We start from the raw sequence: 27,869 nt of genomic DNA, 5'->3' as shown, positions 1-27,869 counted from the left end.
CCACATTGCATAATTATTTATGAATCAAAGAAAGTTGGTATTGCACAAGACTCAGTGTGGGTCAAGTGGCGAGGAACGTAATTATGATACACCTGACATCCCATTTGATGGTAAGCAGTAATTAACCGAAATGTGTATAGAAGGAGAATCTTAAGGACCCACTTTTTGTGACTGACCAATTGAATAAAAATATAAACAATCAATTTTATCTATATAAATAAAATGAATGTGACTTTGTACATTTTATATAATACATAATATAAACAATATGATTATGGTAATTGGTCGTATTTCATATATATTTAGTAATGATCGCTGCGAAACAGCTTTGATTGATTAGAAAATGATTCCTGCCGAATTAATTCCATACCTATACACTGAGACTGTTAGGAAGTGCAATGCGAATGTGCGTTTTTCTTAATTTTCTTCCCTGGTATTTTCCTATCCTGAGTAACCTCAACCTATTCTTACTTCTAAATTACTAACTTCCTAGTTTCTAACCCAGTCTTGAGTCCTGAGGATAGTCGCGTGAGTTTGCCTATTTCAGCCACGACGTAAGCACGCGTTCAAGACTGATACGACAGTCATAGTGGCGAGGCAAAAATCCCAAAAAAAAACCTGTAGAAACACGAAGATGGAACTATGCTCCATATCTCGTTGGATCTTCTCAGTGGGTCGCGTTTCCGATCCGGTGGTAGATTCTGCGAAGCACTGCTCTTGCTAGGGCCAATGTTAGCAACTCTCCGGTTTGAGCCCCGTGAGCTCACCTACAAACGTTAGGGTGAAGCAGAAACAGCCTCTCAAGGCTATAAGCATAGGGGAAAAAAAATGGAACTATCTTTATCTCGTGTTGTCTTATTTTGTTGCAATTGTAAACGCGTTGCTATTGGTCCAGTAACAACAGCAATAGCGACGACTGTCGGGTACACACATTCGATTACGTAAAAACAACCTAAAATCTAAAAGTTCCTTCAATAATTCGACCGTTAAAATTCAACTACGATCTTCTTTAGTTTCGCTCGGATGTGCTCGCGCTGTATCGGAATGGCCTGATTGTTTACTATGGAATACAAATGGTAGCAAATAATATATTAAAACGGTCATTTCGGATGCTCAAATGTTTTATTAACGCAAACTATTAGAAAGTGTTTTTTTTTTTTTATGCGACACCTCATAACGGCTCGAGTATTCGAAGAATGTGGGGCACGCAATGTCCTTAGAGACTAAAGAAAGTAAGAGCTGTATGACATAATCTTGATTTTTTTTGTTCAAAACGAGGTCTTTGGACCCGCCCGATTTTAACTTGTAACCGGAGTCCGTAGATGTGAGGATGTCCGGAGTCCGTAGTTAAGTGACCACTTTGAGACATGAGGTCGCGGTCTCAATTGTATAACGATTATCTCAACTTTCAAAAGGGAAAGTTTGACTAGATAGCTACAGAAATAGGTAGTAAAACTAAATAAGCAGTAAGGCCCAAATTTCTCGACACCAGTAAAAAAATATGAATTCATATTACAGAAGGTTACCGAATATATTTAGGTAATACAAAGAGCTTGCCGCCACTAATCTTGAAACATGAGACAGTTATAGTTGTATTGTAAACACTGCTTTATCATACAGACTAATAAAATGCCAGAACTATAAAAATTTATGATTTTTATTCATTACATTATATAGAAACTTCGTGACGCGATAATTTGGCTTAAAATTCCCCGATACATACGGTTTCCGATCTAAACCGATCACCGGCTTATAACCAGAGAGATTATAGGCAAATAGAACCTAAATTAAAAGCCATTAGCTAAGCACACACGCACACATGTGCGAAGAAAATTAAAAAAAAAAAAACCATAAATCACCATTTCTTCGTCTTAACATTAGCACACACACAGGAGCGCGCGCCGCTAGCTACATGAAATTTTTTCGAAGTGGGGGATCCGCAAAATAAATACCGTGTATGCCTTGTTGCCTCAACAATTTGTCAAGAACCTTCGGCACGATGAGGGCTTTCGTTGTGCTTTGTGCTGTGGCTTTGGCCGGTGCCGTGCCCGTCGCGAAGGAGGATGGGATGAACAGGTTCATCTCGGCCATCAGGGATTGCGTTGAAACGGATACGTTGTTGTGCCTTAAGGTGTGTGAAGTGCTGTGAAGTGATCATACGTGGTGCTCCGTGATTACATGTTCTAATTAGTTTGCATTGTCGTATGTATGTCTGGAGTGCAACCGTCCCTGGGATACATATGCTCGTTGTATCGAAAAAAAACTAAATTCTTTAACTTCACATGATTTGTATTAAAAAGAAATTTTCTAAATATTTTTTATTAGTTAAAAAAAATAGTCCGATAATATTAGATTTTACTTAATTTTTAAAAACGTTCGCTTTTATAAATTATTAATTTAAATTCAATAAATTAATTTTATACATTTTTTCACAGGAAAAAGCAATGAAGTTCACGGATAATCTGGCCGTCTCCAAGGACTTGACGGTAGTTGATGGCATCAGCTTTTCCAGAACCGGAAGCCCTCGCTCCGCCAGGAGTTACGAGGCATTAGCTGACGACCCGAAGACCAGGGAACAGCAAGTCGAAGAGAGAATCATGGACAACGTCGTGGACTTCCTCGACAGTCACGTTCTGCAGCTGAGAATGCCGAAATACTTCGAAGAGGACAATTCTGTCGAAGAGGAGGGTATGTGATTTTTTTTAAATATATTTTGTCACAGATAAACAGATTTATTGTTATATGGTTACCAGACTTGCCGGTTTTGCTTAGATTGGTGGACGAGCTCACAGCCTACCTGGTGTTAAATGGTTACTGGAGCCCATAGACATTTACAACGTAAATGCGCCGCCCACCTTGAAATATAAGTTCTGAGGTCTCAGTATAGTTACAACGGCTGCACCACCCTTCAAACCGAAACGCATTACTGCTTCACGGCGGAAATAGGCAGAGTGGTGGTACCTACCCGTGTGGACTCACAAGAGGTCCTACCAACAATAAAAAAAGTTAACACAGAAGTTGAAGTGTCAGTTCTTCTTCTCAGTCCCAATCAGCACATGTCCTTCGCGGCAGAAATAGGCAAGATGGTGGTACGAACCCATGTTAGCACACACGCTACCTTTAGTGGCTTATTTTCGTATGCGGGTTTCGTGTAGCCACGACACAAAAGAAAATAATAAAGCTCGTGGATAGTGGAGCTTTGAAAGTTTCGTATATCACAAACAGATATCTAAATGTTGGTACTTATGACAATATCATTTTACATAGAAGTGGTTCCAAAAGAAAACGTCCAAAACATTATTACTTATCACACAAACCGGTCCCGAAAAAAACTCTCTTTTTAACGCCAGATATCGCCCTTATTTATATAAAATCTATTCCAAATCAATCAATATTTAGGAGCAAATCACACGTGATTATCTGAGCCCAAACTATGAGGTGGTCTTAAAGTTCGGGAATCAGAGACTGACTTACATACTCATAAAGATTACACAATATATACGTAAGCAAAACTCCTAGAGAAAGAGCGCATAAACCCGTTCTTCACAGGAACTTTGGCCCAAAGTGGAAGTCGAATATACGATCTATAGAGTCAGTTAAATAAGATAAACTGCACGTAGCCTTTCGCATTTGCATTTGCGCAATTGCATTCGCTCGTGTACTGTTTAAGTGATACCTTGAATATAAAATAGAAGAGAAAATCTGGCTCTCATCCAAATTAAAGTTGATTTTAAATGCGATTTGATGCAAATTCAAAGCGCAGTATAGTAGCAATAAGCGTGTACTCTGTAGTAAGATTTAGAAGGCGCCTTCAACTAGATTTCTGAACGATTGACAGAAAATTTAAGTACACGAATAGCAAATTTCTTTGGAACAGGCAAATAGGCAGTATTACATGCTAGGACATATGGAGATAAAAATAAAAATTTAGTAGATGATCTGTGGAATTTTAGGCATATACAACGTAAATGGCGCCACTAAATCAAACTCTGAACTGAAATTCATAAAAGATGAAACCTTCAAAGTACATGACTGCTAGCTGGCAGAAATAGGACAATATTACTAATCGGTGTAAGCTCTTAATGCCCCTTACCGCCAATAATAAGACCTCGTCATTCAGCCTTGGGTCGTCCCTTTTTTGTCAGGCTCAACTTGAGAGAATTGCTAACACTAGCCCTAGCAAGAGAAGTTCCCATTAATAGCTTCGCTAGTCATAATATTTGTTCACACCGGATCGGCAATGAGATCTCAGCTTTCTTGTCAACTCATTGTTTGAACAATTAGCTTTCGCGGATAACGGTGCTCGTGTGAGACATTCTTGTAAGTGGTGGGTCATGATTCTGTTTGACGTTACAGAGAAACTACGTAAGAATTTAAAGTAGTAAAAAAATATGTACATTTTAATATTGATAGAGTTGAGATCGGAGTTCAGGCAGTGTTAAGTGCCACGGGAGTTTTAAGTTAAAGTAATTATGATCACTACATAGTATAAAACAAAGTCGCTTTCTCTGTCCCTATATCTGTCTGTCCCTATGTATGCTTAAATCTTTAAAACTACGCAACGGATTTTGATGTGGTTTTTTTTAATAGATAGAGTAATTGAAGAGGAAGCTTTATATGTATAATAACATCCATTAAATAGTGGAGAAATCAATAATAAATTACAGTTTCCGAAGCGAAGCGAGGGTCGCTAGTTCTGTTATAATCGGCAAATGACGCGATCCTCATAATTTCATCGTAGCTTAAAGAATAAGGCATTCGGAGTGGTTGTATCGAAAGATGCAACTGTGTCGGTGTTAAAGTCCCGTAGACAGGTTTCTAAAGAAATACGTGCCTGACGTATCATAGCGATAGACTAACACGATTAAGTAAGAGTTGACTAAAATGTTATTGATGCTAGGAACTTACTGGTAAGTTACCGCATAAAGAAAAAAAACATAACAGTAACGTAACTCTATCCGTAACGGAATTGCAAATCGGGATTGCAGCTGTGTTCCGAAGCTAAACTGGAACAAGCTGGTAATCTAAAGTAAGCGAAAACCTTCTTTATTCACTAAAGAATTAAGTTGTGATTTAAGTTTTATCACATTTTGTGAATCCATAATTTTACGGGAAGGTGGAAACCGGTTTTTGTTTAAAGCCATTTATGCCGCGCTCCAATTCATCCTTATTGAGCGGTTGAATGGGTTGTGGTTGTGGCCCGTGGACATCAAGAGCGTCAAGAGCGCAGCCAAAGTATTGCTTGTAAAGTAATGTACTGTTGAGAGATAGCGAAATTTTATATATTACTAGCGACCCGCCCTCGCTTCGCTTCGGAAACATTAAATGTTATTATTGATAGGCGAGTCCCGCCATGTTGCGCGCGGTACGACAATAACTGCGGGTGATGCCGCGTGGCGAAGTTAGTCTAAAAAGAGTAGCCTAAGTTACTCCTTATATCATCAGCTACCTATCATTGAAAGTCCTGTCAAAATCGGTCCAGCCGTTCCAGAGATTAGCCGGAACAAACAGACAGACAGACAAAAATTGAAAAAAATGTTATTTTGGTGTATGTACCGTATATTCATAAGCATGTAGTAAAAAGAGGCGATTTCAATATTTCAAACATACACACCAATTTTATTTATATGTATTATTAAAATATAAGCATTTTATTGAATGCTAAATGTGCATTAACATTTTCAAGAGCTCCATTTGAGAGCTGATATTGCTTTACCGCCTCGCAACGGTATAGAGTTGTCGACTCAAAAACAAAAACGCAGTACCTATCAAAATCAATCAAGCTTTACGACAGAAATTACAATTAAACAAAACTACAGAGAGCTAAATTAATAATTACAAATATATAAATCTAAACAACGTATTTGACATTATGACCTTTTGAGATGCGACTTTCACTAGATTACTGTTAAGTTTTTTTTCTTTTTAACACAGCATCATCGCCTTTGTGTGGTTCCTTTGTGTATCGACTTGAAAAATTATTGACGTCGGACTAACATTTACGAGATAAATGAGCCGATACGGAAATAATATAAATTTTATATTTGGATAGAAAGCAATATGGATTTGTTAAGACAAATCGCGGGTTTTTCTTTTATTTATTGCTTAGGTGGGTGGACGAGCTCACATCTGGTGCTAAGTGGTTACTGGAGCCCATAGACATCTACAGCGTAAATGCGCCACCCATCTTGAGATATAAGTTCTAAGGTCTCAGTATAGTTACAACGGCTGCACCACCCTTTAAACCGAAACGCATTACTGCTTCACGGCAGGAATAGGAAACACCGGTGCATCGCTACATACGAATGCACCGGACGTCTTATCCTTTGGTCCATGGTCAACAAATTTTGCAGGTCAACAAATTGAGCTAGAATACAATTTTACGAACGCGTATTTTTATTTTTGTTTCGGTAATAGCCTTAAGATACTTGTCGATTGTTATGGACGAGACAAATCAACTCCTGGTAACCGTACTCGTCGAACTCGACAAAGAGTTTAACGTGCAACCTAACCCATGCATCTTCTCAATGGGTCGCGATTCCGATCCCGTAGTTGATTCATTCGCGAAACAGCTGCTCTTGAGTTGTCAGGTCTTGTTCAAAGGGTGCTTGGGCAGTTGTTAGCAAATCCCGCCCCTCCTGGCCGAGCCTTTGCTCGCACACCTGTCCTGGTGAAACTAGAAAGACCTTCGGGCCACCAGTAATCCTTCAATCCTAAAAAAAACAAATTAATCAAATATTTAGTTTGATGATTATCAATGCTATGAAGGTTGAGTGGTTATACAATAAAAGAGATGGTAGTTTTTAGACTTGGACTTTCATGACTGCTCCATTAGTTAATCGACAAGACGCCCACTGCACTGATATCGAGTTTTGCGATCGTGTCGGATTTCAATTATTGGGCACGTGCTGAGTATTCTAAAAAAAATACGTGGATCTGTCTTCACAAACGACCTTTTAGTTAAAACATCGGAAGAATCCTCAACCAAGAGTAGCTTTTACTGGTGGCAGGACCTCATGTGAGTCCACACGGGTAGGTACCACCACCCCGCCCATTTCTACCGTGAAGCAGTTTCGGCTTGAAGGGTGAGGCAGCCGTTGTAACTATACTGAGACCTTAGAACTTATATCTCAAGGTGGATGGCGCATTTACGCTGTAAAGGCTCCAGTAACCACTTAACACCAGGTGGGCTGTGAGCTCCTCCACCCATCTAAGCAATAAATAAATAAAAAGCTACGACCAACTTACACATTTCTGCCGCGAAGTAGTCAAAGGGCCCGGCCTAAATGAGAGTACCACCTGTGTAATTGACACTTCAACGTCATATCCCAAGATGTGCAGCGGACCATCCTGTGGGTATGGACTTCAGTTGAAGCCTGCGCAGCAACGGGTGACCAAGCTTAAGCTATAAAACCAAACTAATTAAGATTTAAGCTCCTATTTAACTGTTATAGCAAAATTAAAGCCCCGTGATTCTCGGAACTTTGTAAGGGTTTTTTCCGGTAACGAAGCCAGCCGCCCTACTGATTATAAAGACAAATTATTATCTATTGAGGCATGAGGTCGCATCTCATGTAAAGTAAAAGCTTAGGACTTGTGCTCAGATCTCACACGAATAGGAACCTTGGTAGCAACATTCCGAAGTAATTAAGATTGGATGCCCTAAACGCACCATTCTTGGTATCAGATGTAACAAAACTTAAAGTTAAGTATTTCTACAACTATATCGAGTGTTTTCTGTTCGTAATGGTGTACCAAGCCGCAACAGTACTAATTGGATTTGAAGTCGATTCTCAGTAATGCAGATCTATTCTAGTTCTAGTCCTAAGCTTGTGTGTATCAATGTGTTATTGTTACTGAATCTTCTAAGTTGCGAAACTCCATTCCGTATCGATGGTAGACACATGAAGATTTGAAAGCGAATCTAAAGTCTTTCTAGAATAATCAAAGAATTAATTGTTTTTTCCCTTCTAACTTATAAATTGTTATTCCAGGCCGTGGCAAGAAGAAGAAGAAGCTGAAGAAACTCCTCCCCATCTTGGCTCTTCTCAAGCTCAAGTTTGCTGCCCTGATCCCCTTGTTCCTGGCCATCATTGCCTTCGCAGTATTTAAGGCATATATCCTAGGAAAGATTGCTTTCATCGCCGCCGCTTTCAGTGCTCTGAAGAAGCTCTTGGATTCCAAAAACTCCAAATCCAACAGTGGTTGGTCCGAGCCGTCCCACAATGAGCAATCCGGCTGGGAGAGCAATAACGGATGGGGCAGGTCCCAGGACTCACAGGACCTGGCTTACTCCGCTCACGTTAAAGAAGATTAGCTCATAAACGATTTTTGAATGCTCAATTGTTATTGTGAGTGGCGAGTTCTGAGCAAAACTTATTCATTTAATGCGAATTAATTTATTTAAATTATTTTAGCACGTAAGTTACGGCCAGAGTTGGAAGTTTGACATATAGCGTCCTGTACCATTTATAAAAAAAAACCATTTTTATTTAAACCACCGTTTCTTATTACAATGCACAAAGTATTATCATAACGTGTAGTATATATATATTTACGTGATATTATTTTATTTTGATTATTTTGATTTATTTTTATGATTACGTATTTCATGTAAATATTTATCTTATGAATCGTATATTTTATTTTTTTATATTATTATCGGTATACTATTTTTAGTACAATGTTTATTTATGTAAATATTTTATTTAAATATGAATGTATTTTATATAATTTTTATTTATATAATTAATGTTTATGCAATAATAGGAGTGAAATCTAGTATTTTACAATTATAAATATTTTAAGTTTCAGTCCCAAAGATTATATTTCTTTTTATTTTATTTTTTATTTTATTTGTAAATGTGTATATTGGTTGCATGATTTTTTATCAATTGTTTTATTATAAAGGTAGTTAAAAAATACCAATAATAATGTATTATGTTATATAATATATTTTAACAATAATTTATTTTGAAATTTTACGATGGATCCACGTGAAATAATAATAAAATGAGATTTAAAAAAATTTTTGGAACTTCATTTCGTCTCGTATTTTTAAATAAGAAAATTTACAAATCTCAAGAATTATTTATATGACCTGTGACCTCACCTTTCACCGGACTAATGTCAATCCTAACTATATACAAGATTTTGTAGACTTCATTTTATTACACGGTATAAATCCTACGCTAAGGAAGTAAATATATACTGAGACCTTAGAACTCATATCTCAAGATGGGTGGCAACATTTACGTTATAGATGACTATATGCTTCGGTAACCATTTAACACCAGGTGGACTGTGAGCTCGTCCACCCAGCTAAGCAATAAAAAAATCATAATAATAATAAAAAATAAAAAACTTCGTCAGCTGCTTAAATGGAGTAAACTTAATTGAATTTCGATTAAAAACATCGAATCAAATAAAAGGAACCTTTAATTACATACAAAGGTAAATGTTGTGTATTAAAACTAATCCCTCTAAATATGTATTAATAAACCGATATTTGATCCCGGACTGGATTGTACAGACAGGATCGCTAAAAGCGGTGTCGATGATATTTCTATGTCACGCCGGTAAGAGTAACGCCATCTATCGCCGCATAGCCGAACGAAAATGGAAGAATCTATTAACATCTAGAACGCTCCAGAATTACAGCGCCATCTATTGTCAGATAGCAGAAACAGACATCGAAGGTACTCGACTTGTGAGGAATGTTCTCGACGATTCTAGGGATGTCGTCTGTCAGTAATCGGATCTACTCGAAGCGAAACCGCGAACGGATCACCTGAAGCGAAGCGGAAGAAGCGAATTAAGAATTTTCAAGTGTGTTTTAAATGTTCTAAGTGCTAATACAGTTTTTATTTGTACTCCGGTAGAATTTTTATTTATCCCGGCACATATACTTACTCATTGTCAGACCTACCTAGTGCAACCTATGATGTCTTCAAAGTGAAATGCGCACTATATTTAATTTTCTCTTAATAATCGCTAATCAGAGCCTAACTGAGAATTAAAATACACAGCTATTGTATGTAGCGGTAGCATGTAATGTTTCGCACGATTTGTATTGTTAGAAAACTTAATTAATTTGCAACTTTTTACCTACATTGTGTCTTGAAGTGTAGAATTACGGATTCATTATCTTTTTAATACATCAGGCGGTTTCACTCAAAGGTCACTAGAGATAAGTAGGTGCTATCTTCCCTTGCGAACTTAAAATACTAGAGAATCCTCTTTTCTATTGGTCGGAGGGTTTGCCAAGCTCACGGTCCATCTGGTGCTAAGTGGCTACCAAGGCACACAGATATTAACAATGTAAATGCCGCCACCCACCTTGAGAAACCCATTATTGCTTCACAGTAGAAATAGGCAGGGTAGTGGTTGTGCTCTGGCGTTTGCGAGCTCACGCTACATCACATATTTTTTTTATTGCTTAGATGGGTGGACGAGCACACCGCTCACCTGGCTTAAGTGGTTACTGGAGCCCACAGACATCTACGACGTAAATGCGCCACACACCTTGAGATATAAGTTCTAAGATCTCAGTATAGTTACAACGGCTGCCCCACCCTTCAAACCGAAACGCATTACTGTTTCACGGCAGAAATAGGCAGGGTGGTCGTACCTACCCGCGCGGACTCACAAGAGGTCCTACAACCAGTAATTACGCAAATTATAATTTTGCGAGTTTGATTTTTATTGCTCGATGTTATTCCTTCACCGCAGAAGTCAATCGTGAACATTTCTTAAGTACGTATTTAATTAGAAAAATTGATACCCGCCTGAGATTCGAACGCCGGTGCATCGCTTCAACACGAATGTACCGGACGTCTTATCCTTTAGGCCACGACGACATCTTTGCAACTTTTCAGGAGAGGCATTTAAAGTTTCAAATTTGGAAAAAAAATCACAACAAAAAAAATTCTACAGCTACAAGATATAACTAAGATAAGCTTGATCAAATTTCAATTGAAAACAACAAATTATTGATACTACTGCCAAATAAAACGGACATTTAGTTACAAGGATAAATGTTGCGTATTAAGCGAAATGCCGGTTAAACCTAATAGCTTTTCACACTTCGATATAATGAAATGGCTATGGCCATCCGGCTATGGAATGAGCTCCCCTCCACGGTGTTTCCCGAGCGCTATAACATGTCCTTCTTCAAAAGGGGCTTGTGGAGAGTACTTAACGGTAGGCAGCGGCTTGGCTCTGCCCCTGGCATTGGTAAAGTCCATGGGTGACGGTAATCAGGTGGGCCGAATGCTCGTCTGCCTACAAGGGCAATAAATAAATAAATAATCCAGTGTAGATTCGATTCAATAAGGTGCTATTACTTTTAATGTTACCATGTGACAGGTTTGAAGCGTTTTTTTCACATGACAGTCACGGCGGGACATCCGTCATTGACCGCAGGTGCGCTGTGGGTGCGGTCGCGAAAGTTCCGGGCCCCACCCACCGTCGTTACGTACGGTGTGATTTTTTAATGCGTAAATAAAATTTAAGAGGAGAAACTTTTTTTGACTTTGATTTAGGTCGGTGTTAGGGTATCTCATGCGGGCTATTTAGATAAGAGTTCGTTCACTGGTCGAAGTTTGATTCCCTTAGACTGGTAAAGGCATAGGAAGATAGGTAGGACTGGTGCAGGAGAATCTAGGAGTTACGAAGACCCTCAGCATTGAGGATTTTCGAAGCCAAAAGAAGCAGGAGAGAGATGGGTCACTCCGGTCTCATACATCACAACATTAATGTCACCACCAATCTAGAGATAGAAGGGGAAGCCTGAATTAAATAGTACAATAGCTGTTCAAAGCCATCGGAACACGACTGAGACAGAAATAGGCAAGTCGGTGGTGATCACCCGTGGCCGGCCTACCAGATATCTTCCTATCAGTAATTATGCAAAGAAATAAATGGATATGCAATTTCGAAAAGGGCTCATGTCGCACATTTTGTCAAATATGTTTTGTCATATACATGTAGTTTTGAGGCTTACCTACACCTACTTTATAATAATTCCAGTAATTTTCGATTGCTGATTAACACTAAAATATATCTCAAAAGTTAATATTTTAAATTTTATACTGCTTTAGAAAATAATCAGTTTTTTTTTCATTTCCTGAACATTTTTCATTTTCAGAGATGTGCCCTTTTCGAAATTGCATATTCAAATAAGAGTTTTAGAAAATTCTTAATCGCTTGCGGGATTCGAACACCGATGTAGTCACATCCCTCGATACAAATGCTCCAGGCGTCTTATCATTTAGGCCACGACGAATATGAAATAATGTTCCTTTTTTAATCAACTTCAAAAAAGGAGGAAGTATTCGATTGTATGTTTTTTTTGTTTGTCTTTGTTGTCATAACTATTGACCGAATGAATGGATTTTGATGATTATTTTTTTATTAGACAGATGACGCTTCCCGTATAGTCCCACTACAATTTAGTCCAGTTGTGATAATGGTATCCATGATAAAAGCATATAAGTCTTAAATTAGCATTAAGTACGTGCGCGACAAATAGATGAATAGCTCAATAACTCAACATCACGCCAACCGATTTCGATGATTATTGTTTTTAGTGTATAGTAATTTGTTTTGTAATATCTTTTTTTTTCTATTTGAAGTCGGTTTTTGTTAAAGCATGTCTATTTACAATTGTTTTTCTTCTATTGCCCGAGAAGGAAGATGAGTATATGGCCCACCAGATGGTAAGTGGTCACCGTCGCTAATGGACGTCAGAAATGCCAGAGGCAGAGCCAAGCCACTGCCTACCGCTTAATACTCTCCACAAGCCTCGTTTGAAGAAGGACATGTCATAGCGCTCGGGAAACACCGTGGAGGGGAGCTCATTTCGAAGCCGGATGGTACGTGGCAAAAAATATCTCTGCAAACGCACTGTAGAGGACCGCAGTGGCTCCAAGTAGTATGGATTAACTCTACTCTTATTTCCCTATTAATCTAATTTAGAGTAAGGTGGTTGATTAATTCTGGGACTCTCGACTTATATCTTTTTTTATTGCTTAGATGGGTGGACGAGCTCGCAGCCCACCTGGTGTTAAATGGTTACTGGAGCCCATAGACATCTACAACGTAAATGCGCCACCCACCTTGAGAAAAAGATCTTAGTATAGTTACAACGGCTGCCCTACCCTTCAGACCCAAACGCATTACACCCGTGCGGACTCACAAGAGGTCCTACCATCAGTAAGCTTGCTTATCAACGAACGTTCCAATTAGACGATTAGATATTTTAAAATCGATATCTAAGTCCGTGCGAGTACGACTTAGTGGTTATCTATTCGTTGTGACGTCATAACTTTAAGTGCCTTTTCAAATGCACATGATCACGGTCGCGTGAAAGGTGTCATAATTTCCCATTTAGTATTTTACGTGACGCTTAGACTGTGCCGTACATGGTCGAGCCACTTTTTTCCCTTTGCTGGTACCAGTAGCAGGACCTCTTGTGAGTGCGCACGGGCAGGTACCAGCACCCTGCCTATTTCTGCCGTGAAGCAGCAATATGTTTCGGTTTGAAGGATGGGGCCGCCGTTGTAACTATACTGAGACCTGAGAACTCATATCTCAAGGTGTGTGGCTTCGTTTACGCTATAAATGTCTATGGGCTCCAGTAACCACTTAACACCAGGTGGGCTGTTAGCTCGTCCACCCATCTAAGCAATGAAAAAATTTTATGTTAAGAGATCATCGACGTTTACAGATATAGCACATGAATTCCGCTTTTTACATTGAAACGACTGAGAAATGGAAAAAACTTTATTGATTAGAGAAAAACAATGCTTAAAATAAGTAAAGCCAGTGTCTGTTTAATAAAAGTACTTAAAAAAACTAGGCTTTCAGACAGCTATGAATATATCGATGACAGGTCTTCATATGTTATCTCATAGTCCTGGGGCGGAGTTCAAACCAAGTTTTGATGGTACGCGAATAAAACTGCCTGCACTGTGAATGAATAGACCAGTTCCAGGTGGTAGAAATGGACTCTACTCCGGTAGGGGGCAGTGGGATTGTGAATAAGCTGTGAGGAGGTCTTATCAAGCCATCTCTTAGACATTAAAGCTAAAATTCGTAAACACGAATCATGTAACCCAACCCGGAACCCTTTGCAAATAAATCACTTAATGCGAACCGACTCTTTTATGAATAAGAATATTTTATATCCAACAAACTTGTGAAATAAATACAATTTCTCAGTATATTCAAGTTTAATATTGAATTTCTCAGAATGCGAGTACCGTTCGCGAAGGTCGCCGAAGACCGTAATCTGACTCATCTACCACTTTCTTCTTTCACAACGGCCGTCTGGTGTAGTGGTAAGTGACATGGTCACTACACAAGGGAGTCGCGGCGCGGGTTCGAATCCCGCCAAGAGAAAATATTTGTATGATAAATATAAATTTCTTTCCAGGGTTATGGATGTATATTAAATATGTGTATGTGTATAATAAAAATCTTACATTTACTTCCGTTATCTGGTACCTGTAACACAAGTTCTTTACGAACTTATCACGGGACCAGTTAACGTGGCGTGATTGTTAGTAAATATTTATTATTATATTATATTATTATTATCTTCTCTCAAGAATTTAATAGAACCTTTCTTTAAGTCACTAAAAGTAAACTATTTTATTTATGATATTACCGTCCTATTTCAAATTAGGGTAGGGATATCATGAAAAACTATATTAACTAGAGAATATTTATATTTTGCCAGTGTTAACGAGTTTTATGTACTTTTAAGGGTACATACCTAATGCGTATATATGTTGCAATATAGCCATGTGTTTGAAGGATGCGAGTTCGTGGTTCAATTTACTTTGATACATATTTTTTTTACCTAAGCTTTAGCCTTTTTTTCCTACCTATGCTGATATTCATCAAGGCTATTTCAGCTTCTCCTTGACGTCTAGGTGAGCTCATGGGGCTCAAACCGGAGTGTTGCTAACACTGGCCCTAGCAAGAGCAGTGCTTCACAGAACCTACCACCGGATCGGAAACGCGACCCGCTGAGAAGATCCGGCGAGAAACTCAGTGGACTGTGTCTTTGGGTTAGTTTACTCCTTTGATAAATCGGTACGAGGATGCCTCTTATCTTTAGTACTTGGAAAGCTCCACTCCGGTGGGATGACATGCGTTGGTAAGTGGACATGACGGTGTCGTCTTAAATAGGTTTCAATGTATCCAGGAGCGGCTTAATAACGATGGGGCCATGGGCTCATCTATACTTAAAAACTACTTACTAAGTATATATAAAAATGAATTGCTGTTCGTTAGTCTCGCTAAAACTTGAGAACGGCTGGACCGATTTGGCTAATTTTGGTCTTGAATTATTTGAGGAAGTCCAGAGAAGGTTTAAAAGTTAGATAAATATGAAAATGCTCGGAATTAAATAAAAATAACAATTTTGTTTTTCCTTTGATGTGTCCCCCGTCAGACGTTTATTTTATACAAAAGCTTAGGTCCTTGATTTATAGATTGAGGCACTACGAAGTCTGCCGGCTCAGCTAGTATTCAATAAAGAAATCGAACATACATTTTTACGGCTAACCTAAATAGAAGACATTAAAAAAGTTTTCAATATCAAGCAGACTCCACATTGAATTGACTCACAAATCAATAGTATCGAGGAATTCGCTTACAGAATAAATAAAAAAAGCACTTGCTACTTTCACTGCGGCGCGGTGTCGTTACATCAATTGCACTGGACTTCAATTATTCAATCGTTTTGTAATCTCCGTGACCTAGACTTCGTTGCCGCGCTTCGAGAATTTGTTCGGTGACTTGATCGTTCGCTTCCACGGGAAAGAAAATACTTACGAGATATTATCGCCGCCGACACACGACCTGACGATAATAAATATTAAGTTTTAACTCATGGAGAGGTATGAAGTAAACTTTTAATCGAAATAATAATAATAATAAGCCCATTTTATTTCCAATCACAAAGAAAGAAAAAAAGGAAAAATTTATAATCGAAATAATAAACTTAGAAAAATGAATGATCAAACCGAATGATCATTGTTCTATACTCTTCGTATATACTGTGTTACTTATAATAATTTGTATTCAAGTTTAACAATATTTGCTATGTGTTTGTGCATTACTATAATTCTCATATTGCATTTGTTATTTTAGCTGTTCTACACACACTCATCACTTTTTATTATTACTCTCATAATCGTCTCGCAGGTCTGCTGGAAGAGATTTCTTAAAGAAATTAGCAGTGCCTTTGTACATAATTTTCCTATTGCTCTGTACTATGTCTTCCTTTTTGTGTGTACATAAATAAATAAAATAAATAAAAATATTTTCTATCGATTTTCGTGAGTCGTTGACATAAATAAAAAAAATAATAAAAAAAAGTGTTTTATTTCCCGCTAAATGACAAATTAAGTCAATATTAAGTAGGTAATTTTCCTGCTAAAATGCAAGGTAAAAAGTGCTCCTTGGTCGACCTCTTCTTTTGCCCATCGGTCCTTCCCATGTTCTGGTTTCTAAAGCCCGTCTTTTGTCTGTATATCTCGGAAGATGTCCTGCCTAACGCCACGTTTATATTTTTATTATCTTTAATGTACTTCTTTCCATCCCTTTCTGACAGGTCGCTAATATTGTTTTTTTTGTTTTCATTATCTATATATTATTATGTACATATATTTAAACGTATATAAGTATTTTATTTTATTAGGAAGACAAACAGTGAACTTAAACTATATAAACTCTAAACTTACAACTAAACACCATTTAAATGTCTCCGCATTTAAATAACTATAAACGATTGGGGCGTCGCATCGCCTAGAATTAAATAATTAACGTAAAACGTAAAACAAAAACAAAAATAAAACAGTTTGAGAAAAGAAAAAAAAACAGAAAAACGTAGTAAATAGAAAATAATTAATTAAATATTTGCATTCAACCATCGACTGACTAATGTTGGTGTTGTTGTTGACTAATGTTGGTTGTATGGTTGTCAATCTCGGATACCTACAACACAGTGAATCTTAAATTAGGGGCGGATGATCCTGCGTGATTTGTTCCCAATTATTATATTATTGTTATAACAGTTACAGTGATTTTATTACTTTAAAACTACATCAAATTGTGTGAATGTGTAAATTTGCGTTTTAATTTTTTTATGTAGTGCTAAGCTTAGAACTATTTTCTATATAAATAAAACGAATGTTTCATGTTTGTCTGTTTATTTTCTTCGCCGAACCATTCATCTTAGTGTGATGAAACTTAATGCAGTCATGCAAGCACTTCGGAAAAGGTTTTTGTTATAGTACCACCGAAACACGATAGGTGGCGTGCGAGTAGATTTAATTGTTGCGGCATACCCGGTGTTAATTACCAAAACTCATAGATACTAGAGTGCCGTCAGAAGCTTGAGATCGAAAACTAAATTTCCTTGTATACTGGCTCTTAAAATTGGAATGCATGACTACTTCGCAGCAGATATAGGCAGGATGGTGGTAGTTATCCGTGGGGGCACGCAATCATCATTATCCTGCCCTTCTCCCTGGGGTAAGCGTAATATTTTTTCTCCTTCCATACTCCTCTATCATATACCATTTCTTTGCTCACTCCTCTATTACACATCGTATTTCAAGCAATCGATTCGGTTCTTCTTAAGTCTACCTCTTCCTCTAAAGCCTTCCACATTCATAGTTAACACTCTCTTACCAACCTTATTGTCATTTCGTCTCATCGCATGTCCATACCATCCCAAACGAGCACTTGTCAACTTCTCTGTCACAAGTGCTACTTTCAGACTTTATCTACACATGCAATACGGGCCTCTAAATACCATTATTGGACCCGCGGTCCGCTCCTAACACCTGCGAGTCGTGAAGTTACCACACATACCCCGCGTATACCCTAAGCGCGGAGACCTGGTATGAGGTTTGATTCCTGCCCAAAAATAGAGTAATAACAGGTATACCAGGTATTACGCTAAATGAACACCAGTTTGGTTTAAAAAAATAATATCAGTGAATTAAAAACTAAAAAAATGCAAATTTAACTAATAAATTAAATAGTATCCTGCCGAAGATTTCCCGATCAGGATTTCAAGTTAAAGTAAAAAATATATTGTGTCGTCACCGATCCTTGATAATTGCGCCAATAGTGAAGTTGATAGAAATTACGTCGTAAGATTCCATTATGTAGATAGATACTGGTCAACCAATGCTTTTGCTGCAGCTAGATAGAGTGTCGATCTGTGCAAGGCAGTTGGCAATGACTGGATGCGTAGAACCGAATATTAGGTTCAGTTCAGGACTGCCACAGGCTGATGATGAAGGGTCAATCAAATAAAAACGGTTATTAGATCACAATAACACAGAGGCCGGTCTTATCGGTAAAATAAATCTCTTCCAGATTCCCGTTGAGTGAATAAGAAGATAAAACAAAGAAGCATCAAGAAAATTACTGTGCACTTGAATCAAATACTTAATTGACGTTATGAAAAATGTTAAAATAGTGATTCACTTTTACTTTTCTAAAATGAATTTAGAAACACGAGAATAATTCCTATTTCATGAAACCTGTTCCTAAATTGCATAACTGTTTAAAATACGCGACTCAGTTCTGTTTGTACGCAAAACATTTTCACTGGGTTTTCTTTTTTTTTTTTACTAGATAGCGTATGTAGTTACCGACCGGCGTCTAAGTGGTAACTGAAGCCCGTATTGACCAACGTGAATAAACAATTAATCTAGTGATGTGACTTCGATATCTGAATTGTACTGTAGGTATGCGGTCTCCTCCTCGCGTCGTTTTCCTCATTACTGAGGGTCGAGACTCCCCCGCTGCATCAGTTTCTCCCGTACGACTTCCCTCCATCTGCCGCGATCCTTTGCTTCATGGAGGGCATTGTGGAAATTGATGCTCAGAGAAGATCGTATTTGGTCCGACCATCTCGTGGGACTGCGCCCTCTGGGACGTTTGCCATCTACCTTTCCTGTCACCATCCGCTGTTCAAGATTGTGACCTTCTTTACGAGCAATATGTCCGAAGAATTCCAGCACGTATGCGTTAGAATCCAGGAAATCCACACAACGTGGTTCCGTCAAAACAACAGTTGTGGAAACTCAAATAATCCATTAGGAGTTGAAAATAATTTGAGTAAAAAAATGGAAATTTGAAAAACAAAAAAAATTGTTGTTGTTAGAAATTGTGGCGTGAAATAGGATGTATAAACACAGAAAGCTATACGAGCTCCGTCCGGAGATTTCCGGTTGCGTCTGATGACCTCGAATTTTAATAAATTAAATATAGCCACATCTTTAATCGAGAATAGTTTATACAATAACGAACAAAGTGGAAAAATAAATGAATAAAAAAAAAAAACAAATATAAACAATTATTGTTTTATTTAATTAAAAAACTGGTGCTAATATGATTTTTACAGGTGGTAGGACGTTTTGTGAGTCCGCACGGGTAGGTACCACCACCCTGCCTATTTCTGCCGTAAAGCAGTAATGCGTTTCGGTTTGAAGGGTGGGGCAGCCGTTGTAACTATACAGAGACCTTAGAACTTATATCTCAAAGTGGGTGGCGCATTTACGTTGTACATGTCTATGGGCTCCAGTAACCACTTAACACCAGGTGGGCTGTGAGCTCGTCCATCCCACGAAGCAATAAAAAAAAATGATTCTCCATAGTTTGAGCATTCAAGTGTGATCGATTTTGAAAATGAAGGAATAAAATTTGAATCTGATTCCAGGCGCGTTTAAATATTACGAAACTAATTTTCACCTAGCCGGTACATGCGTGTGGAGTTACGAAAAAAAAAAAAAAAAAAAACTACACATCAAACAATCACACTTTTTCTTTCACTTCATTTACACCAACATCACAAAACGGCGTCGTAACATTGCTTTTGCGCGTCGTAAAAGCAAACTTCGCTTTCTATGGGCAAATATTTATTTTTCTACTTATCCTACTACACGTTCGTATGGTCTGTCAGTTAGCGGCAAACGTCAAACAGCGTCTACGTCACACCGCCAGCGAAGTGGGGGGTGTCAGGATAAAACACATCCATTATTCCGGGGTAACATCACAGCCTCGCCAGCGTCGGCACTTGAAGTACGGATCGGGAAAACATACCAACGAAAATGCTGAAGTACATCGCGTTATTAGCCTTGACGGCGTCAGTGCAGTGCAACCCGCTGAAAGAGAACAGCATATCGGAAAATTTAGTGGGAGTTATATCGGAGTGCATCGAAAGAGATACATCTTTGTGTATTAAGGTGATAATTGTGCTCTAATGTGTTGTTACGAGATGACAAGTGACATGTGTTGTGATAATAAGGATTTTGGACACTGAGATGCGGTTCAATGACCAAAATTTATAGACAAAACGGCCACATAGCAAAATCACACCAGACTCTGTCATGGAAGTCTCTAGTGCTTAGATTAGACCCACTTTTCTCTTTAACCGAGAACCGTCTACTTGATTTAAAACACTTTATTCCGTAGGTACTACAAAAATATACATATCTAATTCTACAAATTCTCATTCCAGGAAAAAGCTCTTAAGTTTACCGAACGACTGGCCTTTTCTAAGGACATGAATATCTTCGATGGCATGTCTCTGGTCAACATTGGATCGGCCCGATCTGCCCGCAGCTACGAGCCTTTGGCCGAGGACCCAAAAGCTCGGGAATTGCAACTAGACGAGAGGATAGCCGACAATATGGGTGATTTCTTGGAGAACCATGTTATTCAACTTCGTTTGTCTGAGCCTGAAGCCGAGTCTAGGAGTTTGGATGATGAAGGTATGTTGTGACATCAGGTATTTTTGGTCGAAATGAAAAATTTATTAGCCATTCATGGTTATTTAACGTTAGAAAATAATGTAAAATCTATAAACGCAATATTCATATTTGACTTTCGTAAATAAGTAAATAGTTTTCTTATTCGACTTTGACCATATCGAACCCAAAAATCGTGTGTTGTCCAAACAAATAATTCCTCACGAGCAGAATTGGTTTAAAAAATTGTAAAAATAGATGACCACTCTCACACGGAGTTAATTTTTTATTAAAATCTTCTAAATTAAAAAGTATTACATTTTTATAAAATGCTAAAATTATTGTAAACTAAAATAGCGTTTTGTTACGAACAAAAACATGTAACTTATAGCACATTACCATAAACGACGCCCTGTAACAATACATCGTATGTGTCACCCAAGAGACAAACAAGCGGTTTTCTCTTGTATACATATTTACAGTGAAACGAATCAACCTTAAAAGCTTTTGAAAGCCCTTTTGTTGTTGTGCTTTGTATTCGTAAAAGGTTTTTGTGGCGGCTTTTATTGTTTGAAGCCTTTCAAGCTAATATGATAATTAGAAAACTCTTAGAAACCCCTTGATTTATTGTTTTTTTTTAATCAAGAGCTAAGCAAAATGGCAATTAGGCAACTATTAATACGGTACAAATGTTTTGGTTTAACTTTTCAATTGGTTCAGCTTGTAAGAGGACTGAAATAAATAAATAAAACCCAGTGTCAAGAAAACATCGAGACTCATGGTGACTTTATCTTGAAACATTAGGTCGTAGTGTTAATACTATTGAAAAACGTTTAACATCTCTTATTAATTACAGCTCGTGGCAAGAAAAAGAAGAAGCTGAAGCAGCTCCTTCCTCTTCTTCTCCTTTTGAAGTTGAAGCTGGCAGCTCTGATCCCACTTTTCCTGGGTATCATTGCCTTTGTTGCTGTTAAAGCAGTGTTCCTTGGCAAGATTGCCTTTGCAATGAGCGCTTTCCAACTCATCAGAAAACTTCTTAACAAGAACCAGTCTTCGGGAAGTTCCAGTATCTCATACGCTGCTCCTCATCACCACGAGGAGCATCCAGGATACTCCTACGAACCTGCCAGCAGCGGAGGCTGGGGTAGACAAGCCACTGACGCCCAATCATTGGCGTACGCCGGTCAATTGAACCACTAAGATCGAGATGTGTGCTTCTGTATTTATTTGCGTAATGTGTCTTATTTATGTGTGACTGCCATTGTAAAGTACCTCATTAATTTATTTATTTACAAAATAAATAATTGGAAAAATATTTTTTTTTTTAATGTTGCATTAAGCTATCCATTTCTCTGTTCGTGTATTGACCCCAGTTTCACGAGTTATTTTAGTGAGTTTTATACTTTTTAAACTTAAACCTAAACTTGCAATTGGTACTTTTTGGTTGGTACCATCAATTGTTATACATCTGAACTGTGGGACAGTAGAAAAAAGGATTTTTAATTAGGATACTTTCTGAGACGAACGAATTTGTAATATTCCTAATTTGAAATATTCCTATTGCATTATAAAATAATGCTTTCCTAATTATAATATAACCTATAATTGTCAATCCTAAATACAATTCCTGGACCATATACGGAAATATTTAGCATTTACTAACACAGTTATAAGCATTTAAGAAAGTCGGAGAAAGTCCCATATATCATCAAATTTAAACCCACATATTGCGTAAACCCGAATCTCGCAAAGAAAAGGGAAACAACATACAAGATAAATACATATATTAATATTAATGAAACAATATGTGTGTCACGCACTTTGGTTGAGAGTTAGTTTCTATATAGCATTAGATTAAAATGTTAATTCGTGTGCCAAAGTGGGGGGATATCCGATAAATAATCTGTTATGGTTGTGTCCACCATCACAGTTCATTTGGTGTTTGATCAGCCCATTGGAGAGATGAGGTTCCTTATATTATTTTTGAGTGTGGTGGCAGTGGTGTATTGTGGTCCAGTTAATCAAGACGAGAACTTGGCTAGGGCTCTCTTGGAGCCGTTTGTGAAGTGCCAAAACAGTGATTACTATCTTTGCGGAAAGGTACGTGATGTGATAGTGATGTGAAGTGAAATAGAATTATGTGAAAAATAATTGGGATTTCTAGTAAACTTTTGTAGCAGATTTTTCTTTTGCCAAATTTTTCCTATTTGAAAATAATTATTGGGGCACATTGATCAGTTTACTTGCAACATTTAAAAAAACATTTTAGAATTGTATACATTTTCGGATATTTCGGATTGATGGAATATTTCCGTGAACTATTTCAATTTTTTCTTGTCACAAGCCATACTAGATATGGTGTCCACTAGTTTTTTTCAGTTTTAATAATGTTTACATTACTGTGTGCTACCATTAGAACTAAATTCAGTATATTCGATCTAGATTATACGACATAATAAGTTACTATAACTATTCTAATACATGTAGATAATAATGAATTTGATGTAGATAATAATGAAATTATATCGAATTAATACTATGGTAATCTTCTGCAGGAATATGTCCTAAAAGCTGTCGAGAAGATCCGAACCTTAAGGACACTGAACATCATCGATGGAGTCACCCTCCTCAACAACAACCCTAAGGAATCCAGGAGCTTGGAGACCCTCTCTAGTGAGCCAGCTGTTAGAACCAAACAAGTTAACGAGAAACTCTGGGAGACGGCCTCTGAAATACTTCAGTCAAGCGAACTTGAACTTAGCTATGGACCCGAAGTTGAAGAATCCAGAGCTATTGATGACGGTAAGCAGAGTTTAGATCTTAAGACTTAAAGTCAAAATTCTACTGAAAAGCTTTATAAAAAGAACAAATTAGCTTAGTCAAATTAACTGTGCATCTAAGAATCATTTCTCTGACTGATTGACTTTTTTTTTATGGCTTAGATAGGTGGACGAGCTCACAGCCCACCTGGTGTTAAGTGGTTATTGGAGCCCATAGGCATCTACAACGTAAATGCGCCACCCACCTTGAAATATAAGTTCTAAGATCTCAGTATAGTTACAATAGCTGCCCCGCCCTTCAAACCGAAACGCATTACTGCTTCACGGCAGAAATAGACAGGGTGGCGGTACCTACCCGCGCGGACTCACAAAAGGTCCTACCACCAGTAAAAAACTACTGGCTGATTCCTCAACGGAAAGCCCAATCCAATGGAGCTAAAAACTTGAAATTTTGGCAGTTGAAAGCTTTTATATTGTAAACATCTCTTAAAGAAGAATTTTAGGAGATTTCGCTTCTGAAAGCGTAAATATGGGAGGACTCGTTGTACACATAAAAGTTGGTTATTTTCTAAACAAAAGAAAAGTTTATATACCTGCTTCTAGTTAAAAATAAACGTGGGCGTATGTCTTAAATTTAATTCAAAATTTCGCCCCTGACAGGGTGAACTAAGGGGTAATTTTGTTACATCTTATTCACTTGCAAACTTCGATCAATAATACCTTGCAAATGACAAAACGTGAAAGGTCAATCAACAAGACGGATTTGTAGAAAGATCAAAATTTTTAGAAAGCTGATTTAAATATTTAAATTAATTTGGTCATAAATTTGAATTAGCTATCGAGAACGAGCTTTCTCTTGTTTTGGAAGCTTTTCTATTTATAAAAGGCGTTGACCGGGCCACGACTGATAAAGTATTCTGGAAATATTTGTGCAGCAAACGTTTTTGTTATTCTATTTCTTTTTCTTTCTTTCTTTCTTTTGTTATTCTATATTCGATTTTTTTTTATTCTATTACTACTTATTTGTTTTTTCCGCTTCATTCTTAAACTAAAATTGTACTCTCTAATCTAAGATATAAGATCAAGTTTACAATGACATTGGTTTTTATTGACTGATATGAACAAAAATGTCATCATTAGATTGAGTTAAATTGCATACAATTTAACTCAATTACAATTACTTTGATCGAGATATGCTGATAAGCATTGCTCAATCGCACGGGTACCTTTCATACCGGTTTGAAGTGTGAGATATCTGTTATACCATTCGACTTTATATCTCAATGGGGGCTCTAATTATCACCCACCTACGAGATCGTTAATTCGTTAAGATCGTTAAGTCGTGTGGTAAAAAAAATCTTGTCATATGAACAATAATATGAATGAACATGTTCTCATCGCCTTGATGATATAAAAATTAATGAAATTCTTCTCTTTTTAGTTGAAGAAGGTCGCGGCAAGAAGAAGAAGTTGAAGAAGAAGCTGAAAATGCTCATCCCTCTTATGATCCTCGCCAAAGCCAAGGCCATAGCTTTAGTCGTGGCGGCACTGCTCATCATAGCTGCTTCGATCTTCAAGATCGCCCTCCTCGCCAAGATTGCTTTCATTATCAAGATCATTGCAATCATCAAGGCATTGTTGGCCAAGAAGCACGCTCAAGAGGAGGTGTCCTGGGAATCCCATGGCTGGGAGCCACATGCCGATCCTCATGCTCATGTTGAACATGGCCATGGTTGGGAGGGAGGCTGGTCTAGGTCTAGAAATGAGGCCAACAACATGGCCTACTCTGCCTATAAGAAGTAAATATTTTTTTCGCTCGTGGATACTTTAAAATTTGGTCGTAAATGCGAGCAGTCCACGAGTAGCCGACGGTGATGTATTACCGTCGCTTGAACTGAGCACTTGTCATTAAGTGTGACGTCTACCACTGAAACGAAATCGTGTCTTCTTAATTTATGAGAGTCTGTATTTATTCGTATGAATGTTTTCATGTTCTATTTATTTTTATTAAAATATTTATCTGTACATAAATAATATATGTTTGAACTGGTAATTTATTCAATGCGATGAACCAAATATAGATATTATTTTATATGATTTATTGTTTATTTAATTATTGTTTTTTTTTATCTCATTGTTTTTTTTTCATCTTGTTTGATCTCTGCTTTATTCATTTATTTAGTGTTTTTTTAATATTTTTTATTTTATTTTTATTTGTGTGTATGTAATTTATGAATTAGTAAATAAAAATCAGCAATCATTTTTTTGTTTTACTTCAAATACATGGGTGATCTGAAATGTGGATTTTTAAAATTAAATCATAAAAGGCCTACAATATTACTACATATACTATACAACTACAGTCAAACCTGGATAAGCGAGAGTTCAAGGGAGCACAATCTCATTCTCGCTTATAGAGGTTTCTCACTAACCCGAGTTTCTCGCTAATGCTCCCTCTGATTTTCGATTCGCGATTTTCCGCATTCAAACGCATTCATTATTTTAAGTTTATCACTTAATGACAGTACTTTAATTTTCCGTTTTGACATGATGCAGAACAGAACTTTCCTTCGAAATTGATCATCGATAAACTGAGTAAGTCCGACAAACAGGACGGTACACAGACATACATGTCCATTCGAAAATAATGCGATACAATAACAACGTTATTTAGTTCCACGAAATAGAATAGGTTCAATATTGACGAGAAAACAATACAAAAACAATAGTAGGAAGTTCCACGAAAGTTAAGAATGAATCATAAAATAGAAGATGTTAAATTAGTAATTTATTTTGTCATTTGTTCCTCCTAAATAATATAAATAAATAAAGCTCGACTGACGCTTACAGAGGTATAGATAAGTAGCAGTCTCAATTACGGAGGTCCATGACTAGAGTGGTGGTCGAAGCGGTAGGCCAACCCCACGTGGGGTCTACGGACCGTCGAGGTAGTTTACCTGGTCTTTGATGACTAGGTACTAAGATAAAGCTCATGCGAACCCTTATTTTCTCCATATTCGTGTACGCTTCTGAGACGTGGACCCTCAAGGCCCGGACCCGATCGAGAATTGACGCATTTGAAATGTGGTGTTGGCGCAAAATGTTGGGCGTATCATGGACGGAGCGCCGAACAAATGTGTCAATTCTCGAGGAGCTAAACGTCAAGACCCGTCCATCTGCGATCTGTATGCAGCGTCTCCTCAAGTACTTCGGACATGTGACCCGACGAAATCCCGACAACTTGGAAAAACTAATAGTTGTATGTCACGTGGAAGGAAAAAGAAGTCGAAGAAGATCGCCAACTAGGTTGACGGACATTGTCAAAGAGGCCACAAACACTAGCGCCCCGGGTGCCATTAAGCAGGTCGAATGCAGGCGACATTGGAGGAAGCTGGTGCAAAAACTAGACCAAGTTGGTGACGACCCTCAGTAATGAGGAAGCGACGAAGAAGAAGAAGATGACTAGGTGAATCGTGGCCGAGGACGCCTCACCTTCCGTCTGGTGCAGGTGCTGACCGGGCACGGATGCTTCGGGAAGTACCTGCACCGGATAGTAGCTGAGCCGACGACGTGGTGCTACCATTCTGGATACGACCTGGACACGGCGGAACATACGCTCGCTGTCTGCCCCGCTTGGGAGGTACAGTGCCGTGTCCTGCTCGCAAAGATAGGACCGGACTTGTGGCTGCCTGGCGTCGTGGCGTCGATGCCTGAAGGCGACGAATCCTAGAAGATTATGGTAAGCAAAGCGCTTCCACATATCCCACATCCCAGTTTTTAGCCGAATCTTCTCAGTGGGTCGCGATTCCGATCCGGTGGTAGATTCTGCGATGCACTGCTCTTGCTCTTGGGTTAAGCCCGTGAGCTCATCTACCTGTTTGGTGGTAGCTAGAATAGGTTCTTAGGCTACCAGCGAGAAGGTGGAATAAAATGGAAATTGTTATGTAAATTCAGTCAGTCAGTCAGTTCGCAATTAGATGCTGTGTTGTATGTTGGCATTTACTTTATAAGCCTTCGCTTATTATCAGGTAGGCCATGAGATGAACCGATCTATAGCAAGCAAATTAATATTTTAATAGTGCTCCATGAAATTAGTTAATTCTGAAATTAATTCAGAAACATTAAATATATACAGACATATTGAAACTTTGATACATTAAACCGCTTAGATACTAATTGAAGGTGGAAACTTCTTACGAATTTTGAAACATTTTTATAAAAAACAGTTATCATTACCTATTTTCGAAGACATTTATATAGTGTCCCTTATATTGGTAAATAATAAAGCTTTATATTTGTAAAGCTC

General features: G+C 37.9%; 3 protein-coding genes across 3 annotated transcripts; all 3 read left to right on the top strand.

Annotated features, from left to right (window-relative positions):
* Positions 1-1,976: 1,976 nt before the first annotated feature.
* LOC101741384 (uncharacterized) lies at positions 1,977-8,719 on the top strand. Its single transcript, XM_004926059.5, has 3 exons — positions 1,977-2,131; positions 2,436-2,688; positions 7,995-8,719. The coding sequence occupies exons 1-3, from the start codon at positions 2,000-2,002 to the stop codon at positions 8,315-8,317; spliced, it is 708 nt and encodes a 235-aa protein (XP_004926116.1). The 5' UTR covers positions 1,977-1,999; the 3' UTR covers positions 8,318-8,719.
* An 11,282-nt stretch (positions 8,720-20,001) lies between these two features.
* Positions 20,002-22,098, top strand: LOC101741151 (uncharacterized). Its single transcript, XM_004926058.4, has 3 exons — positions 20,002-20,279; positions 20,555-20,807; positions 21,640-22,098. The coding sequence occupies exons 1-3, from the start codon at positions 20,145-20,147 to the stop codon at positions 21,981-21,983; spliced, it is 732 nt and encodes a 243-aa protein (XP_004926115.1). The 5' UTR covers positions 20,002-20,144; the 3' UTR covers positions 21,984-22,098.
* Positions 22,099-22,712: 614 nt separating this feature from the next.
* Positions 22,713-25,823, top strand: LOC101741004 (uncharacterized). Its single transcript, XM_004926057.5, has 3 exons — positions 22,713-22,883; positions 23,339-23,585; positions 25,005-25,823. Exons 1-3 carry the CDS (start codon positions 22,746-22,748, stop codon positions 25,364-25,366), a joined length of 747 nt encoding a protein of 248 aa, XP_004926114.3. The 5' UTR covers positions 22,713-22,745; the 3' UTR covers positions 25,367-25,823.
* The last annotated feature ends 2,046 nt before the right edge of the window (positions 25,824-27,869 follow it).

This window comes from Bombyx mori, chromosome 26 (genome assembly GCF_030269925.1).
Source record: "Bombyx mori chromosome 26, ASM3026992v2".
In the NCBI taxonomy this organism is placed as follows: domain Eukaryota; kingdom Metazoa; phylum Arthropoda; class Insecta; order Lepidoptera; family Bombycidae; genus Bombyx; species Bombyx mori.
The sequence above is the reverse complement of the archived record's forward strand: the minus strand, read 5'-3'. Positions and strand labels throughout refer to the sequence as shown.

Bases quoted from the DNA above. Each gene is read 5' to 3' on its own strand.
- LOC101741004 (XM_004926057.5), top strand. From the start codon at position 22,746: ATGAGGTTCCTTATATTATTTTTGAGTGTGGTGGCAGTGGTGTATTGT. The intron at 22,884-23,338 runs GTACGTGATGTG...AATCTTCTGCAG, and splicing joins ATTACTATCTTTGCGGAAAG to GAATATGTCCTAAAAGCTGT. The intron at 23,586-25,004 runs GTAAGCAGAGTT...TTCTCTTTTTAG, and splicing joins ATCCAGAGCTATTGATGACG to TTGAAGAAGGTCGCGGCAAG.
- LOC101741384 (XM_004926059.5), top strand. From the start codon at position 2,000: ATGAGGGCTTTCGTTGTGCTTTGTGCTGTGGCTTTGGCCGGTGCCGTG. The intron at 2,132-2,435 runs GTGTGTGAAGTG...ATTTTTTCACAG, and splicing joins ATACGTTGTTGTGCCTTAAG to GAAAAAGCAATGAAGTTCAC. The intron at 2,689-7,994 runs GTATGTGATTTT...TTGTTATTCCAG, and splicing joins CAATTCTGTCGAAGAGGAGG to GCCGTGGCAAGAAGAAGAAG.
- LOC101741151 (XM_004926058.4), top strand. From the start codon at position 20,145: ATGCTGAAGTACATCGCGTTATTAGCCTTGACGGCGTCAGTGCAGTGC. The intron at 20,280-20,554 runs GTGATAATTGTG...TTCTCATTCCAG, and splicing joins ATACATCTTTGTGTATTAAG to GAAAAAGCTCTTAAGTTTAC. The intron at 20,808-21,639 runs GTATGTTGTGAC...TATTAATTACAG, and splicing joins TAGGAGTTTGGATGATGAAG to CTCGTGGCAAGAAAAAGAAG.